This window comes from Sorex fumeus, unplaced genomic scaffold (assembly GCF_029834395.1).
Source record: "Sorex fumeus unplaced genomic scaffold, SorFum_2.1 ptg000021l, whole genome shotgun sequence".
Taxonomy (NCBI): domain Eukaryota; kingdom Metazoa; phylum Chordata; class Mammalia; order Eulipotyphla; family Soricidae; genus Sorex; species Sorex fumeus.
This window is the reverse complement of record NW_026606078.1, coordinates 6,951,341-6,970,510: the sequence shown is the minus strand read 5'-3', so window position 1 is coordinate 6,970,510 and position 19,170 is coordinate 6,951,341. Positions and strand designations below refer to the sequence as shown.

Below are 19,170 nucleotides of genomic sequence, written 5' to 3'. Positions count from 1 at the left end.
GGAACATTGCAGCCTGAAAATCAAGAATAACTTTGCAACTTTGTAATTCAAGTTGATTCCATTAAAGAAATTTTTTTTTTTTAAAAAAAGAATTCTTCATTAGAACCCACGCACACTTTCGAGACAATGAAGACTGGGTTCCAAACCACTGAAACAAGGAAAATAGTTCAGTTAATGGAGTGGCATGCATTTTGCTTTCTAAGTGCATAAGAAGTTCGGTATGATTAAACTGCAGTCTGTTAAGCGTGCAACAGCTTTAATTAACCTGCTCCCATATATACCTCCACTTAAAAGTAGCTTATTTCCCGCCTAACTTGGCCAAGTATTTCAGAGAGTGGTACCAGGACCCCTGAGGACTACTTAGGAGTCCTTCCCCACCCCCCCCCACCCCCAAACCTTTATTGCTAAAACTTACTAACCATTTGAGTATTCAGCAAGTCATCATCTTTGTGCCACAAATTTTTAATTTTTTAAAATATATTTTCTTGTGAAATAAACTGACATGAAGTAAATATCTATACTTGTCTCTGGTAAACTGGTCAAAGACTTAGAAATCTCACTTTATTAATATCTGAATTTTTGCTTTTGCAATTCAGAAATAGGTCAATACTCTGAGGAATGACTTGTTATCCTATATAAAAATTACTTGGGCTACAACATTATTGCAACCTTTACTGAGGTTGCTCCTCAGAAAGTTTGAGGGTCATTTGCAGACCCAACTGGACCAAGTTCAGAAGTGAGATGAGACAACTTAAACTACTTGAGTGGTAACCATAGCGGGGGTTAGTCCCAGGCAAACCTGGAGACAGGGGCGCCCTTACTCTGGAGGTCTTCAAGCCTGCATCACTTGCCTTCAATTAAGGCTAGATACTCCCTCAGGCCACCAACTCAGCACACACCTTACATTATATCTCAGTAATACAGGGAGAAAGAAAATCTTTGTAAGGAATGTGGTGGCGTGCATCCCCACTTATCTATAATCACATGAGGGCCAGATCTACATCTAAAAAAAAACCCAGAAGCAGTCCTGGCAAGAGCACCCTTAAAGATAACTGGTCCTTGGGCTGGAGCGATAGTGCAGCAGGTAAGGGGCTTGCCTTGCACTGGTTGACACCGGTTCAGTCCCCTGCATCCGTATGGTTCCTGAATCCCCCAGGAGTGATTCCTTAGTGCAGAGGCAGGAGTAACACCGGAGCATCACCAAGATACCCTTTCCCAAGAATCCTTAGTGTGTTTTGTTTGTTTGTTTTGGGGTCATACCCCGAAGTGTTCAGGTCACTCCCAGGTCAGTGCTCAGGAAGCCACGTGGTGCTAGGGATCAAACCCAGGTCTCCCAAATGCAAAGCATACATATTAGTCCTCACTAAACCTCTCTCCCGACTCCTTGACGAGAATCCTTAGTAGGTTGTATTTGCTCCTTCCTCTGTCCTTAGTCTATGAGGTAAACCTGCTGAGGAATAAATACAAAAGTTTCCAATTCATCCTCAGAAACTATTCCCATCTCTGGCCTCAAATTCAGGCTCACCATTCAAGTGGTGAAAATCTTCAGACCAGACCAATAAACCTGAAAAGAGATTATAGGTTGGGCTAATCAGAAAAGTTTATAGCAGAAGAGAAATACTCTCTAAGAAATAAATTTAATATAGATCAAATCAGTACTGACTTTATACATATGCAAAGAACCATTTAAAGGATTTGAAAGGGGTTTTGATCCACTAAAAGTGTTCTAAGTACAACTCGTTCCTCTTCTGTGAAAGCTGAATTCACCAAGGGGGTTTTTCCTAGAAATAATAGGGTTATTGCCCTAGAAATGTCATCTTTAAAACACCGGTGATCTCCAGAAAGGTGGCTCTTAGGAAAGTCTGGCTTTTAGAAACACACAATTGCGGGCTAGAGAGATAGTACATGCACATGGCCAGCCAACTGGAATTCAAACCCCAGTGCTCCACATGGCTCCCTGTGCACATCCAGGAGTGATCCCTGATCACAGAGCCAGAAGTAAGCCCTGAGCAATACTGGGTGTAGCCCCCAAATAAAAACAAAACCAAGAAAATGCTAAATCAAAATGTTAAGCGCAGCAGAAGTTGTAGCAAGGAACTGGATGGTAGAGGAGGGAGACCTAAGGAGCATTGGGAAGGCAGGCCGGGGCTGCAGTATCTTATCTAGGGAGGCCTTCCAAATCAGGAGGGAACACCTGACCCTACTCTGTCCAAATCTTGACTTTTGTTCAGAGAAAAAGCACTTGTTGAACACAAAACATTTTTTCCTTTTAGCACTGGGCATTCGTGGCAATAACTTCACACTGCAGGCATGTATCATAATACGTTACACACCTTAAATATATGCACTCTGTCAATTACATTTCATTCAATGGGGGGGGATTGAACTGAACATCCCTTACTTATGAAACTTGGGGTTTTCTTGGTTCATTGCACTGACTATATTCAATTCTCTTTGCTTCTGTGTATGTTTAAACTTATCCATAATAAGAAGGTAAATGAAAGAGCTGAGTTGAAGCGATAGTACAACAGGTAAGGAGCTTGTCTTGCACGCAGCTGAGCATGCTTTTGAGTCACCTCAAATGGTCACTAAGCCCGCCAGGAGTGATTCCTTCGTGCAAAGCCAGGAGTATGTCCCCCAACATACACAAAAGTTAAATAAAAGAGAATACTTGAAATATAAAATTAAGAGAGTGCTTTCAGACTGCCATTTCAAAATATGCTTAGCTAAGTCTCTGGGGAGCTTAAACCTTAGAGAGCACTCCTGTCCACTAACTGCGACATTGTGTCTGTAGGAGGATAATTAATCTATGCTCTTGTCTCTGAAAGTCTCATGTTCTAGTTCTGAAAGGGACCTGACTCAAATACTTAGGCATTCTGATGTCTGGCTTTTTTGGACACTGAGTCAGACAGACCAGCAGTTCATTCCAAAGATGTCCCTTAATGGCATGACCTATAAACCACCATTTGAGAGGTTAATTGGCTTTTCCTGTAGTCCCTTTCCTCTTGCTTTGACATTTCTGTTGGATAAAAGCAACTGCTAGAGCCTAACTTAGAGAAGACAAAGTTTATCAAGTCTCCAAATTTAGCCTTCTCATTCTCAGTAGATGCCCCAAGTTGCAACCACATAGAAATTTAAAAGCTACAAACACATACCCTTCCACAAAGTCTGAGCAGAAAAAGTCACAATATTGAACCTCGGATTTATTATCTTTGTTGCTAGTTACAAATATGAACAGAAAACAACAAAACCAGAAAAAGTTTAGTAGTAAAAAGTCTTGAAAAACAAAAACACGCAATGAAATATCTAACATCTCCATATTTTATCAAGTTTCAACTATGAAGCGGAACTGTATTTTTGTAATTTAGATAAAATTACATAGGCATTTTCCAGTAACCACTTACTAACTCTTAACCCCTCTGGGGCAAGTCACCTAATTTTTCCAGCTAAAAACTGGAGGCTAAGTAACACTCATTTCTTAAGACTGTTACAAAGATCAAATAAAATAAAATCTATGCTAAAACAGTGCTGAGAAATTCTTAGAATAGCTGCCTTTCTGCTTTATATAATAAATACCTTGTGATACTATGAGCAAAATGACAAATTTCCCTTCCTTTTTTTAATCATCTAACAAAAATCCATGTAAAATATCACTTTTAATATTCTACTGTAGTTCTTTTTGTTTTAATGTTATACTAAAAGAGAATAAAGCATAGTTCTGTCTCAAAATGTAAAATGAGAGGTCAAAGCATGCAGTGACCAGTCACCTCTTATTTCCATAAAATTGGAATAATGGATTATTAATTATACATTGTGCAAAATGTTAAGTACATGGGTTGCATTTTCCCAAATAACACATCTCCCTTTACCCTCTAATATATCCAACTCTCACCCTTGTTTCACCTCCAAATGTTTTTGTTTCAAAATAGTAAAATATTACCTTCCATGGATAATCTCTATTTTTTGTTTGTTTTTAGGGCATACCTGGCAATGCTCAGGGATTACTCCTGGCTCTGCACTCAGGAGTTACTCCTGGCAGTGCTCAGGGGACCATATGGGATGCCGGGGATCAAACCCAGGTCAGCACTGTGCAAAGGAAATACCCTCCCTGCTGTGCTATCGCTCAGGCCTCTCCACAGCTAATCTCTAAACTGATTCATTACAATTCTGTTTTACCATTTTTATAACTGATAATCTCCAACACCCCAAATGTGGATATTTTAAGTCTTGAAATCAGCCACCTAAAGATAATAAGAATTTACTTCCTTAGGCTTTATGAGTGATAAAATAGAAAATGGATACCACTTTTGGTGTTAAATTCTACATTTAGTATATTAAAATGGAACACTTATTTTTTTTCAGCAATCATTACAAAATTTCAATGAAGTCTTTAATAAAACCTACCACTCGCCATTCCTAACTGCACAAGAATTTTATGTCACAGGCTTTAGCATACCACCAGAAATACTTTCTTACAACTTTTCACTTCTTTTAAAGCATAATGTATTTTGTGAGCTAAAGGATATCCCATTCTATGAGCCAAATCCCTAGGTTTCTGTTCCAGCAACTAACCCAATTCAAATGCGAAATCAGATTGTCTGGCAAAGTTCCAATGGAATATCAAAGTGAGATTTCTCCAAAAAGAAGCCAAAAGCATCTCAACAGTGCAAGTGATTTCGTGTCATGTAATATATGCATGCTTTTTCCACAGAAGTGATGTTTCTGAAAATTCAGTAACATCACTGACTGATATACTCATATAAAAAATAAGCCCCCTCTACCCGCAAGACAGCTTTTCTTTTAAACAGACAATGTAATGGATACTAATGACCTTTTTTCAATGGTTAGTAATCTGGGGGAAGGATGACCAACAAACATACAAAGAAGACAACTCAAAGTCATGCTTAGTCTTGAATTTGACCTCTCATACACAAAACATGCACAGAAACCCTTTAAGTATTTCCTCGGCCTTGTTTTCTTTTTCTTTCTTTTTTTTTTTTTTTTTTTTTGCTTTTTGGGTGATGCTCAGTGAGGCTCAGGGGTTACTCCTGGCAGTGCTTGGGGGAGCATATGGGATGCCAGGGATCGAACCCGGGTCGTCCACATACAAGGCAAACACCTTACATGCTGTACTATCGCTCCTCCCAGCCTGGTTTCTTTTTAATTCCACAAACATCTTAGTTCCAAATTATTTTATAAAATAAGCAGCTTGGGTACTGAGGAGATGGCTCAAAGGACTAAATGTGTACTTTGTGTGTGGGAGCCCCACGTCTGACCAAGGGCACTGCGAGATTTCCCCAAGTCGGGCTGGGTTTAGAAACCCCCGATGAAGTTAAGCAGTTTAGGATTACAGTTATAGTTCAGTGGTAAAGCATATATTTTGCATGTGTGAGGTCCGGAGTTTTATTCCCAATATCATATACAAAAATAATAAACTAGTTAGCAGCTTGTCTTTGAAGGTTAACTCTTAGAATTAGAAATTAAATCAAAGAATTCCATTATTTTAGTAATTTGAGAAAATGCTTTAAGAAAATTTTTGCCTGTTTGTTTCTTGAGGCCACACCTGATGATGCTCAGGGGTTACTTCTGGCTCTGCACTCAAGAATTACTCCTGGCAGTGCTTGGGGGGCCATATGGGATGCCAGGGATTGAACCCAGGTCAGCTGCAAGCAAAGCAAGCACCCTACCCGCTATACCATCTCTCTGGCTCAAAACATTGCTTTTTTAAAATAGGGGCCACTTGGTGCTTGGCAGGCCACTTAGTGCCAAGAATCAAATTCAGGGCCGAGGACATGCTAGGCATATATGTTCCAATCTTTGAGTTAAGCCCTAAGTTGAAAGAAAACATTGAAAAAGATTAAACACATGTCAACATTTATACATTTATTGCTCAAAGACTGCAAACATACTTTAGTTATTAAATTAAAATCTTTATTGTACTCATTTTTTTAGAAATATATCTCATAATTCATTCACTCCATGACTGAGACTGCAAGTGGTGAGCAGACAGAGGGTGGAGAGTGAGCTGGGACATATGCTTTGCATGCTGGAGGTCCAGGGCTGATCCCTGGCACTGCATGTACCACTTAGCACTGCCAGGAATAACTCCCCACACAGAGGTGGAAAGAGTACCTGAGCAATGCCAGATATGGCTTTCCCCTCTAAAAGAGTGCTTACTCACCCCCCTGGAAGGGGAGATTCAGAAAGCAGCATAGAACTCAGGGCCTAAGCCTAAAGCCTATCCTCCTTCACATACAAGAGGTGATATGTAAGGAGGAGAAAGTCCCAGGATGGCTAGTGGGGATCAGGGCTGGATACAGAGCAAAAGGGCAAGTTAGAAAAACCACAAGAGGGGCTGGAGCTTCTAGTACAGCGGGTAGGGCGTTTGCCTTGCACGCAGCCGACCCGGATTCAATCCCCAGCATCCCATATGATCCCCCGAGCACCATAAGGGGTAATTTATGAGTACAGAGCCAGGAGTAATCTCCTGTGCACCGAGTGGAGTGACCCAGAAAGAAAAAAAAAACCCACAAGGTCAGGTCAGAGAGATAGTAGAGTGAATAGCAGTTTGCCTCAGAGGCGGCCAACCCAGATTCAATCCTCAACATCCCATAAGGTTCCCCAGAGCACTGCCAGGAGTGAGAAGTAACCCCAGAACACAGGTTTGACCTAATTACCCTTCCCCCACCAAAAAAAAAAAAGTGAGGGTCACAGATGAGGAATACAGGAACTAGATGAGAGGCAGGAATCTTTATGAACCTGTGGGAAAACAGACCAGTAGCCAAAGGTCAGTTCAGGTCTGACGTCCCAGAGCACAGTAAATCTGAACGCTTGGGAGGGCCTTTGCGAATTCAATACCATGAGCAGGCTTGTGTTTCATGAAGATCACTCCTAACAGCAAGGAGGAGAAATGCATGCAGATGAGCACGATCTGTGGAGCAGTGACAGGTCAATAGCACCAATCCCACACTGAGAGGCCTGGAGCCCAACACAGAAGGAAGGGGTAGCTCCAGGAGCCTTAAGAAGGTGAACTTAAGAGCGAGCTTGGCTCACCAGGTTCCCATCTTGGAGTCAGGAGAGATATTTCCTTCTACCAATGCAGGAGGGAACTATGCCTTGGAAATAACAGGAACCACATCAGTCTGAGGGCTGGAGCAATAGCACAGCGGGTAGGGTGTTTGCCTTGCATGCAGCTGACCCGGTTGACCTGGGTTCGATTCCTCTGCCCCTCTCGGAGAGCCTGGCAAGGTACTAAGAGTATCTAGCCCGCACGCACGGCAAATCCTGGCAAGTTACCCGTGATGTATTCAATATTCCAAACACAGTAACAACAAGACTCACAATGAAGACATTAATGGACCTGCTCGAGCAAACTGATGAACAACGGGAGGACAGTACTACAGTGCTATATCAGTCTGAACAGCCAGTTCCACTTAGAAGATTTTTTAAAATTATTATTAAAGAACTGTAATTTACAATGTTATTGATAGTTGTGTGTGAGGCAAGATGAGGATTTTATTTTTTAATTTTTTGGGGGTCACACCCAGCATTTCACAGGGGTTACTCCTGGCTCTACATTCAGGAATTATTCCTGGCAGTGCTCAAGGGATCATATGGGATGCTGGGAATCGAACCTGGGTCGGCTGTGTACAAGGCAAACACCTTACCCGCTATGCTATCGCTCTAGCCCCCAAGATGAGGTCACAGTCACGGTCCTCCCATTGTTCATCAATTTGCTTGAGCCGGCCCAACACAAAACTCCATCATGAGACTTGTTGTTACTGTGTTTGGCATATTGAATACGTCATGGGTAGTTTGCCAGGCTTTGCCTTGCGGGCAAGATACTCTTGATAGCTTGCCAGGCTCTCCGAGAGAGGCAGAGGAATCGAACCCAGCTCGGCCGGGCCAGCGGCACACAAGGCAAACGCCCTAGTGCTGATGAGGATTTTATGGGTTCTACCTTCCTGGGTTCAACCAACCTCAGATTAGACTGACTGTCAGCTAACAGTACACGGAATTCAACTGACAAGGCTGGGCACCTAACCCGTGCATTGCTCACAGCTCAACTGTACTGTGTATTTTCTTTCCACAGTGTGGTTGATGTGGGTGTCGCACTTCTGCCCTTCTCATCCCTGTCTTCCATCTTGTGAGAGTCTCTAAGGTGGGGTCAATTCGATCCTCTATTGTGGCCCTGACGAGTGCCGTGATCAGATGCTGCCAAATGAACAGAAGAAGAAACCGTGCTGCTTGAGCTCATGTATATTTGGCTCTGGGGTGGGGATGCAAAGCATCATGGCATCTGAGCTAGGAAACTGCGGACCGGAGGAGGAGTGTCGGCTGGGTGCAGGTGCTCAGACAGAGTAAGTGTGTACAAGAAGAGTTCCTCAGAAGTCTGCAGGAAGCCCGGGCTCTTGCCCTCCTCTGAGATCCGTCTCGCACAGCAGAGAGCAAGCCTTTCCTCTCTCATCTTTGCTTTCTGTTCTTTCTGGAAGAATTAGTACCGTTCCCAGGGAAACCGTGCTACAATTCTGACTGTCCTCCAACGGATTCCGTATCAACTCCTCTGCTCGTCATGGTCGCTCCCCCACCCACTCCAGAACTGTGCCTTTTCTGTAGGTGTCTCCCAGCTGCGGCGACTGACTGCAGCGCCTTCTGACAGTTCTCTGAGGCTGCGTTAATTAAGTTTCCCAGCGAGGAGTTCTAGTCCTCCTCCCACACGCACGGAACATCTTATTTCGGGTTCCTGCTTCTCCCTGAGTGAATTCGACTGCAGGGGCAGGATAGATGCCAGGACGAGTCACAGTACTCACGGGAGGAGGCAGAGATGGTGATTTTTGCCCTCTTACAATGCTGGCACCTTCAGTGCCATTTCAGTGTCTCTCTGAGTTGGGACGAGGTCTTTTTCACCCCTCAAACAAACAATGAGGATTTTCATTTTGATGTCCTTGCTTGATCTATTGACAACTGAGTAATTGACAATAAGGCATAAGAAGTTAGAGTTGAAGTCGCATGAAAGCATCCCTTATGCTCAGGGTAACTCCAGGCTTTACACTACCCTTCACTGCTTAGTCAGAACTGAAATTTTCTTTGAAAACCAAGTGCTTCTTTTTTTAAAAAAAAAATTATTTTTTATTGAGTCACCGTGAGATAGAGTCACAAAGCTGATCATGGTGGGGTTTCAGTCATACAGTGTTACAACACCCATCCCTCCACCAGTGTACATTTCCCACCACCAATGTCCCCGGTTTCCCTCCCTCCTCCCAGCCTAACTCTATGTGGCAGAAACTTTCCTTCCCTTCCCTCCCCTCCCCCGCTCTCTCTCCCTCCCCCCTCTCTCTGCAGAGGTCTTTTTGTTTGTTTTGGTTCTGGTGCCACACTAGTGATGCTCAGGGATTACTTCTGGCTCTGCACTTAGGAATTACTCCTGGAGGTGCTTTGGGGGCCTGTAAAGGATGTTGACCATCAAACCAGGGTCGGCTGTGTTCAAGCAGGGAGCCCTACCCACTACACTATCTTTCTATCCCCAGGAGAGAGCTTTTCCTTACACACGTAAGATTCAGCACTCCCAGGAACACTAAAGACGACCTCCCTTCACGACCACATGGCTCCAAAGACTTGCCTTTTTGGCATGGTACCCTGTTCCCCAACCTGAATAATAACACATCCTGTACCTATTTCACTTTCTGTCCAGACACACTCTCCTAGCAGCTAAACACACTTCTCATTAGTTTGTTTGTTAATACGCTATCAATACACTATCCTGAGTCTTAAGTCCAGCAGCTCTACTGGCGAGATCATGTCTGCTTAATTGGATTTAGATCACAGCCTGCTTTGGAACAACATGAGGTTATTTAATCCTTTTTCTAATCCCTCCTGCTCACTCTCAAATTGATGCCTTCCTTGCCATTGCTTGGGTGAGCCCCCTTGTTCTAATCCTCCCCACCGATGTGTACAACCATCTCATTGGTTATTTAGCCTGGATTCATCTGTCTCACCACCTTACCCAATCCAATTTATTCTGCCAATAATACTCTAACATTAAACATGGTTCTTTCTAGCTCAAAAACCTCCAGAGCCCCTCACTGCTTGGAGAATGGGGTGTAAACTTTCCCCTTTATAACCGACTCTGCTTTACCTGGTCGATTTTCTTTCTAACTCTGAAGCTGCAGGTTGATTTTGAGTTAAGCCTCCATCCTCTTCAGTTAAGCCTCCATACCTCAAACACAGAACATAAGCAGCATGCTTACCCAGGAGACAGGGCCAGGCGCTGACCTACACCTTCATCTGGATCAACTTGGCACTTTCTTCTTTTATACCCTGGCCTTTATGACTTTGTTTCTGCATCTCTTTCATGGACATGAGGTTGGATCAGAAGGAATTACAGATACGAGGGTGCCTTGACCATGCTTATGTATTAGTCAAACATCTGTTATTATTCTGACATCACACTTATCACTCCCCTCCCAAAGGCACTAGAGGCTATTAGCTCTATTTCTCTAGCCAGAAATATTGATTATCTCTCCTTCCACTCAGCTCATAGTTCCTAAACCTATTGAAGCCCATAGCAAGGCCACCTCCCGTAGAAAGCTGCTTCATCAATTATTCTCAATCACAACCCTTTTTCTTTTTTGGCCTCCAAAATTTTTTCATTTTACTTTATTTTACTTGTGTTTGGGGGTCGCAGACAGCAATACCCAGGGGTTTCTCTTAGCTCACTCAGGGTCACTTCTGGCAGTGCCCAGGGGAATATTAATGCCAGGGACTGAACCCAGGTATCACATATACAAAGCATACACAATGACTATTAAGCAATCTCTCTGCTCCCAAAACTGTTCTCTATTCAGTACTTGACACGCAAATAATTTCTTATTTCTAAGAAAGTTCAAGTTTGCCTAATCCAAATGAAAAGTGAATTAGAGGCCAGGGATGTGGTTCAAAGCACAGAGCACATGCCCAGCCAGGATTCTGATCCCCAGAACTGCATCGCATGGTGCAGTTCACAGGGTCACCCACCAGCTCTGAGTGTAGACACTATTTTTAAAAAATGTATTATCTGTGTGGGTAAAAGTAAGAAATTACTGTTTAACTAGTGCAGATCAATTCAAGGAGACATAAAGGCCATGGAACAAAAATGGCTGCACCACAGTGACTGTCCCATCATCAGTGATAGTGCCTCGCCATGGGGCCCCTATGGACAATTTCGTCCTGTGTATTTTTTTTGTTTTTTGGGTAACACTTGGCGATGCTCAGGGGTTACTCCTGGCTCTGCACTCAGGCATTACTCCAGGCGGTGTTTGGGGGACCATATGGGATGCTGGGAATCGAACCTGGGTTGGCTTCATGCAAGGCAAATGCCCTACCTGCTGTGCTCCAGCCTCAGTCCTGTGTATTTTACCACAACAAACTAAAGTACATTCAAGTCACTGAGGAAAAAAATCTCATGCTTCTTCATGCCTCACAAATCCAAGTGCAGTGTTATACATACTTCACTTTACAGAACTATAAAGTTCCTTCAACCTAAACTAGCTTAATAATTTGAAATGGCAAAACCCTGAGAGGTAGGCAAAATAAGTAACACTAATCTTAATTTTTTAGAGGAAGAAAATGGGGCTGGAGAGAAAGTAAGTGGGTAAGGCTCCTGTCTTACTCACGAACTGACCTGGATTGGATCCCCAGCACCACATATGGTTCCCCTGAGACCCATCTGAAGTGATCCCTACACACATGTCCAGGAGTAAGCCCTGAATACAGTCAGGTGAGGAAAAAAGGAAAGAAGGAAGGAGGAAAGGAGGGAAATAGGGAGGGAGAGAGGGAGGGAGGGAGGGAGGGAGGGGAGGGAGGGAGGGGGAGGAAGGAAGGAAAGAAGGAAGGAAGGAAGGAAGGAAGGAAGGAAGGAAGGAAGGAAGGAAGGAAGGAAGCTGAAAAGATTTAATGACTTAATTATCTTCAACCAAAGAGTCCCAGGAGGAGCTGAAATTTCCTCTGGGTCTCAAGCATTCAAAGAAGCTTCACAGAGAGGCAGGAGTGTTGGTACAGTGCTTAGGGCATTTGCCTTGCACACGGCTAACCAGGTTCAATCTCCGGAACCCTATATGGTCTCCCGTGCTCCACAGGAGTGATACCTGAGAACCAAACCAGGAATAAGCCCTTAGCACCACAAGGTGTGGCCCCAAACTGAAACAACAACAACAACAACTACTCACAGGCTTTCCTGTAATGGAAACAATCAGTGTCTTTTCTCCAGAGCAAACCTGCTGTGACAGCACAGCTCAGAGCTGGGAGAAGAGCCTTCACCTTGCGCCCTTCTTCGGCAGCTGCTCACCGAAGACTAAAAGGGGCAATTCTCAGGTTCCCCGGGCTCTATTTAATCTGACCCCTGTGGGCAGTTGCTCCCAGAGGAGGCACATGTGTCCTTCCCTGAGCCTGCCCTGATATGGCAACAGTTTTGCCTGGATGACAAAAACAACAGGAGGTACCTTGAGGTGAATGGGGGAAAAATGGCCCATGTAACGCAGAGGTTCCCGAATTTATTTGGTCCATCACCCCCTTTGCAGAAAAAAAAAAGAGTCAGCATTTTGCAAGGCAAGCATCCATCCGTTGTACTATGTCTCCTGCCCCAAGTCTACTCCTTTCAGCAAGCAATCGGAAAGCACTCCCCCTCCACCAACTGCCTCTGAGGGTAGTATCACACCCCCATGATTCCAGCAACCACCAGGACACCGGTTCACCCCCTTTGGGAAACACTGATCAAAATCCAGAATTTGTATTTCTTTAGGAACTACTGAAAATCATTAAGGACTCTGAATGTGGAATAAATGAAGAACTGTTTTACAATCTCCACAACTGATAGAAAAGTGTTTGATCAGCCAGCCAGCCACAGATCAGTGACCTAAGGACTCTTTAAGTAGCAAAACGCTGCTGTTTCCTTAAAAGGTCTGATCTAGCCCCACAGAGGGTGAAGGACAGCACTGCGTGCTTATGGGGACAGGCACATAGCCCGCATTGCTGGGCTGACAAGTCACCTTCTGATTAGGCTTCTGTTGAATTAAAGGCTGGATGTGTTCTTTCATTCTTCTACGCAGAGACACTCTAGGAATGTCTACAGACCCTTTCAAAAAAACCTAAGTTATGGGGATATAAAAACCCCCATCTCTGTTCACACAGCCCACTCCCCCCTCCACCCCCAAGGTGAGTACTCTGAAACACCTCACATGCTCATGCTAAATTCAACATCTTTTTAATTGCCCCAACTGCTGGAGAAAATGCTACACTTATTTTAAAATGGAAACTACTTACTACATGATCTAGAAGGTTCACTTCTGGGTATAAAAGTCATTACTGGGAAAGTAGGGTCACAAAGAGATATTGAGGATATACATATAGCATTAGTGTGTAATAATCCTATGTTATCAACCCATGTTTATAGCAGATGATTTGTTGCAGAAATTCCCACCAAGAGTCAGAGAAAAAACAAGCAGCATGCCTTGAGAAGTGGGAAATCAAAGTTATATCATGATAGCGAACAGGTGAGTTTATGTTCCAGCATGGAGGCAAAAGCTCCATTTTACAGAATATCTGATAGATGTTGGGGCATTTGCAGACAGCTGGCAGGAGAGAAAAGAAGCAGAAGTTCCAAAGCAGGTTATTTTGCAAAGCAGGATTTGGAATACCTCAAGGACATAAGCTCATTTGGCCTATGTTTCCAGGTTACCAAAGTTACAAAGTGAGACTCTGACCATCTCAAGGCCATCCTAAATGAACTGCTTGGTTATATCAGGTCACTCGGCTGCCCTTTGGCAGGTCCTGCAGTCTCTGGTGTTAGCCTGCTTGAAGTGAGCCTATTTGAAATGTGGGCAGGGGACTCTTTTCCTCCTCATTATTCACACAGTGAAAAGCCAGAAGCAACTTAGCGTCCATCTTCCAATGAGTGGATAAACAAAATGTGGCATGTACACTCAACTGGAATATTATTTACCCTGTAAAAGGACGGAAATTTTGGTCTCCCAAGCACCGTCAGGAGCAGCCCCAACTATAGAGCTGGGAGCAGCCTCTGAGAACTGCCAGATATGGTTCAAATTTTTTTTTTTAAAAAAGGATTTCTAGTACATGCTATAACACGGATAAATCTAAAATAATAAATAAAACCTGAAATAAACTACTCACAAAAGGATAAACACTGCAAGATGTCACTTATGCACTCAGAGAAGTCAAATTCATCGATACACAGAGTGGCTGCCAGAGGCGGGGGTAGGGGAAATGGGAAGTTATTGTCCAATGAGCACATAGAGTTGAAGTTTGAAAGCTGAAGAGTTGTGGAGATTAACTGCTCAACAATGACTGCATTTACCACCACTAAACTGCACACTTCAAGATGACGAATATGGCCCATGTTATGTTATATACCTTCTACCACAATGTGTCTCTTCACAACAAACCAACCTCCCACCAAAAAGGAAAAAGAAATAACATTAGACTTTTACTAAGTCCTTCTGTAGAAAGGAATTCTACGCAACAGTGCAGGGATTACCACAGGCCCTGACACTCTCAGAACGCTCTCTGCACCAAGGATATATTAGGCACTACATTCATTATAACGCTACAGACGTCATCATGGGTGACTGGCATCTGTTGACAGATCTCATACCCAGCATATCACCAAAATGGCAAGTGTGGAGAAGGTAGCCCACAATAGAAACAATGGCATTTTACCCTTAGCCTGTTCCAGCAGTTTGTCTCATCGGACATAAATAGAGGCCTCGGCTCTGGCGACATGGAGTACACAGTTCAGTACTTCTTACTGATCTGAGTAGGTTCTATACCCAAAGTAGAAATAGCGTTTCTCCTGGTCTATACTCTCATGGAGTACTTTGTTTCCTTCTTTCCCACAGTGCAGATGATACCCAACCTATCTTAAGACAAAAAGTGAATATTCACTTTAAACTTTTGGCACAGTTCCAGACTAGAGTCAGAAAATATATCTTGTATTTCAATAATGCACTTAAAGTGTTACACAGGCTTTACAAAATATCTACATACGTCACACAGTTACAACGATATATTTACACAGGAATTCCAAACCTTAAAAAAAAATACAATTTATTCTGAAGGCCCACACCTAGCAGTTCTCAGGTCTTATTCCTGGCTCTGCACTCAGAGATCACTCCTGATGAGATGTCGGGCAGTGAAATTGGGAAAACCCCACTGTACTATCACTCCAGTCTAATTATTTTTTTTTAAATTTGTGAACATATAAAAAAAAACTAAATATGAAAAAGATGTCAAAGTGTCCTTGACATACTGACATTAGATCTAGCCTGTTCGTTTAAAAACAACAGAAACCACTGAAAAGACTTTAAAATTTATTTATTTATTTTGGTTTTGGGGCAACACCTGGCAATGCTCATTGGTTAATGCTGGCTCCAGACTAGGGAACCAATCCTGGTGGTGCACGTGGAACCATATTGGATGCCAGGAATCGAATCTGGGTCAGTCACATAAGTGCTTTATATGCTATACTATCTCTCTGGCCCCTAGATTCTCACTTTTTAAATAATGGTGGGGGCAAGGAGATAGTGCAGTAGTTCGGATGTCTACCAAGTAGCAGACCCAGATTCGAATTTTGTCCTCAGACCACTGCTGGTACAACCCCACACCCCTAAGCCCATGCCTACTGATAAGGGTCTGGGAGAGTGCCACCCCCAAAAATGGGGGCATGTTAGAGACTGTGACTCGTGATAGACTACATGTATTACACTGGTTGTACAAAAAAAAGAAGGAAAAAGAAGTTTCTAATAATCCTCATCAAGAAAAAAAAAGTAAACTTTAAAGGCTTAGGACTTTTTGTTTCATTTTTAATCCTTAAAATTGTGGGGAAAATAGAGAAAAAAATGCTCACTGACAAAAAAAGATTCGACTTCTTGCTCACTGATGATAGTTCTAGTCTAGACACAACATTAATAATCACCAAGCTCCATGTTTCCCTCACAGCATGAAAAAAAAATAAACCCTGTAGTTCTCAAAATTCTGTTTTCCTTTACATTCAACTTCTAACACTCTTCAGGGCAGTATGGATGAGTAAAGGTCTTAGGAAATGAAGGCAGAGAATGAAACAGATAACTGAGAGTCTTGAAATAATTACAGTTAAGTGGTTTTTTTTAAAAAAAAAAAAAAAAGGATAGAGAGACCAAGAGAAATCATAATACAATGAGTGCCTTGCTATCTGATACTGATCCAAAGATGGGACCTCTCTCCTTCCAGCAAAGACTGTTGAAAATGTGAGATAAACATATTTTATATGTTTATCACCAAGTGCTTATATGCTTTTTTTTATATGCTTATTCACCAAGTGCTAAGGAGCACATATGTGCCCTATGCACACATATGGTCAACAGAGATTATCCACTTAAAGCAAGCCCTTAGAAGGGAAATCCACTTTGCTCCACCCCCTGAAAAATGGAAAGGGCGGGTGGCGGGGGAATCACAGGCCACTTGGCTTTTGCCATGACCCTATCATTAGGTTGGGTTAGCAGGTCTGGGCTGGTGTGCCAGACTGCTCATAGTACGTGCACAATCCAACAAGAGGCAAGATTTAGCCTGTGGGTGAGCACTCCTCACTGACTCTGGCCAAGAAGATCAAGAAGAAAAAAAAATTGAAAATGTGGGACAGTCCAATGGGCCCCCAGAGAGCAACAAGCAAAGCGGGTGGGGAAGCTTTGGGGACGGTTGACTCCCTTGCTCCTGGGTGCTTACCTCAGTGAACTATAAATAGAGTGTGAAATAATGATTACTTTATCAGTGAATGTCTAGTGTTCACCCAGCCTCCCTCTCTAAGTAAGAGTCCAACGCCTGGAACACACGATTTTCAGTTATTCTTTGGGAGAAACCCTCGGAAAACTCGGAATGCATTCGATCTCCATTTCATCGGATGTTAGAAGTGGGCTCAGGCAGAAGACACAATTATGGATTTGGGGCCCACCGAGAGTCGAACTTTGGGTGGGGGGGCAAGGTCACAGACTCCAGAGGGGAGGCACTGCCCCGAGGCTCTTTTAGTTTCTGGACCAGTGCAGGTGATACGGAAACACGCGTCCACGGCACTGCTGCTACCCATGAACATTTGGTTATTTGAATTATTTGCGCGCTTGCAAACGCACGCGCGCGCACACACACACACACACACACACACACACACACACATCGGAGTGGAGTCTGGCCCTACACACACACACACACACACACACACACACACACACACACATCGGAGTGGAGTCTGGCCCTGGACGTGCTCTCCTGCCTCCCCGGGGCTGGGAGAACACCTTCCTCGGGTGCCCGGCCCCGAGCATCTGTAGAGCGCGGGGTGGGCGATGCCCCCCGAGGGAGGTGGGTGGGTGGGTGCGACACACAGACAGGCGGGCGCGGCGGCCCCTGCTGACCTTCCTCTGCTGCTTCTCCCAGGCGGGGTCGAGGAGCAGGTCGCGGTCCCATTCCTCCTCCTGGATCATGTACTCGTCATCGTCGTACACGTAGTTGTACTGCACGCCGGGCTCGATCTGATTCATGGTGCTCGGGGTGGGTGGGATGCGGCGGGGGGCGCTCAGGGCTCGGACGGGCGGGCGGGGACGCGGCGGCGGCGGCGGTGGCTGCGGACGGGGCTCGGGCTGACCCGCGCGGGCTCCTCTCGGTCGGTCGGGGCGGCGAAGCCCAGGCGCTGCGGAGTCGCGGGCGAAGCGGCAGCTCGGCGGGGAGCGGCAGCCGCGCCGCTTAATACCCGCGCGCGCGTCACGTGGCGGCCGGGCCGCGCCCCCGCCCCGCCGCTCCGCCCGCGCGCGCCGCTCCCTGCACGTGCCGGCCCGGGGCGCCGCCGCGGGGTGTGCCGCGGGCGCCGGCCCACGTCGGCCGCCCAGCCTTCGGGTCCTGCTGATTCGCGGCGTGGCTGGACGGCAGCCACTTCCCCGGGAGCGGCCCCCGCCCCCCGCGCGCTTGAGTCTCCGACCCCCCCAGACACGCGAGTTTCCCCATCTGTCGTGTGCACGTCTCCTTTCCCACGGTTCGGTCGGGGAGCGCACGCGCTCGCTGGCTCCCCACTCGCCTCTCGCCCAACTCGAAAGTCAGATCTTAACGGGATGCCCCTCAGTTCCCCCGCCCGTCCTCAGCTCGGGAAATCAAAGCAAGGGACTTGGACCAACCCTATTCAAACGGCAGGACCCGAACCAAAAAGCAGACGGGGAATGCATTAGCTCTCACCTGTCCGTCATAAATTTCCAAGAACTGACAATGGAGGACGGGCGGGCAGCTTCATATTACAATTCCATCTCCCCCTGATGTGTTGCACTTAAGCCTTTTCGAGCCCCATGGTGCAGGCTAGCTGTTCCCGATCAGCAACGCTCCCGACGGAACCAAGATGAGGTATTTGGGGACAAGTAAGCTGGAATGTTTACATCACGAGTATATTCAGCACCTTCTGTAACCCAGACACTGCTTTAAGCACTCAGGATACATAGGCGGGACTCATGCCTCCTGAAGCTATGTTCCAGTTGATTAGTGATTGTTTACAGATGCAATACAAGTGTTTTGGTTTAGGGCTACTACTAAGTTCTTGACATTTGGAGATGAAAGCAGTCTAAATTTATCATTCACTATTTTTTAGAATTTTCATACCACTTATTTTGTGTGGAGCTTTCTGCAAAAAGACACTGACAAATTAGCAAATACATTGCGTTAATATTTTAACAAAGTATTTTCTCTAGACTATAAGCTCTAGGAAGACAAAGATTTTGTCTGATTCATAGCAAAAAAAATTCGAGCTTTAATGTGTATGTGGACTACATACTAACTGATCAAATATTTGTTAAAGGAATAACTATCCCTGGACGTAGTGACTGGGATTCAAGTTTATTTTGAAGTTTTTGATTTGAACAAGTTTATAGGTTTAACTTTTTAGGGCCTATGTCAGCAATCACAAAACTGTTCTTAGTCTTCAAAAATGAGCTGTGGAGACTTAAATTTTCTGATTAGACAGACAGAATGAAATGAAGGTATCCAATTTACTAGCACGGTCACGGTTCTCCCGTTGTTCATCATCGGTTTGCTTGAGCAGGACCAGTAACGTCTCCATCATAAGACTTGTTGTTACTGTGTTTGGCATATCGAATACATCACGGGTAGCTTGCCAGG

The 19,170-nt window shown here is 44.6% G+C and overlaps 1 protein-coding gene across 3 annotated transcripts in view; it reads right to left on the bottom strand.

Moving 5' to 3' along the window:
- The window catches only part of ACTN2 (actinin alpha 2), a 93,645-nt gene extending 76,022 nt beyond the window's left edge, over nt 1–17,623 (bottom strand). For 2 of the 3 annotated variants that reach the window (XM_056113608.1, XM_056113609.1), the window contains exon 1: nt 17,430–17,604. In XM_056113608.1, coding sequence (XP_055969583.1) covers nt 17,430–17,555 — 126 coding nt within the window. In that variant the 5' untranslated portion in view covers nt 17,556–17,604. Of the gene's footprint in view, nt 1–17,429 lie in introns of all 3 variants that reach the window. The other variant, XM_056113610.1, reaches the window with a different exon arrangement.
- Between the last annotated feature and the right edge of the window lie 1,547 nt (nt 17,624–19,170).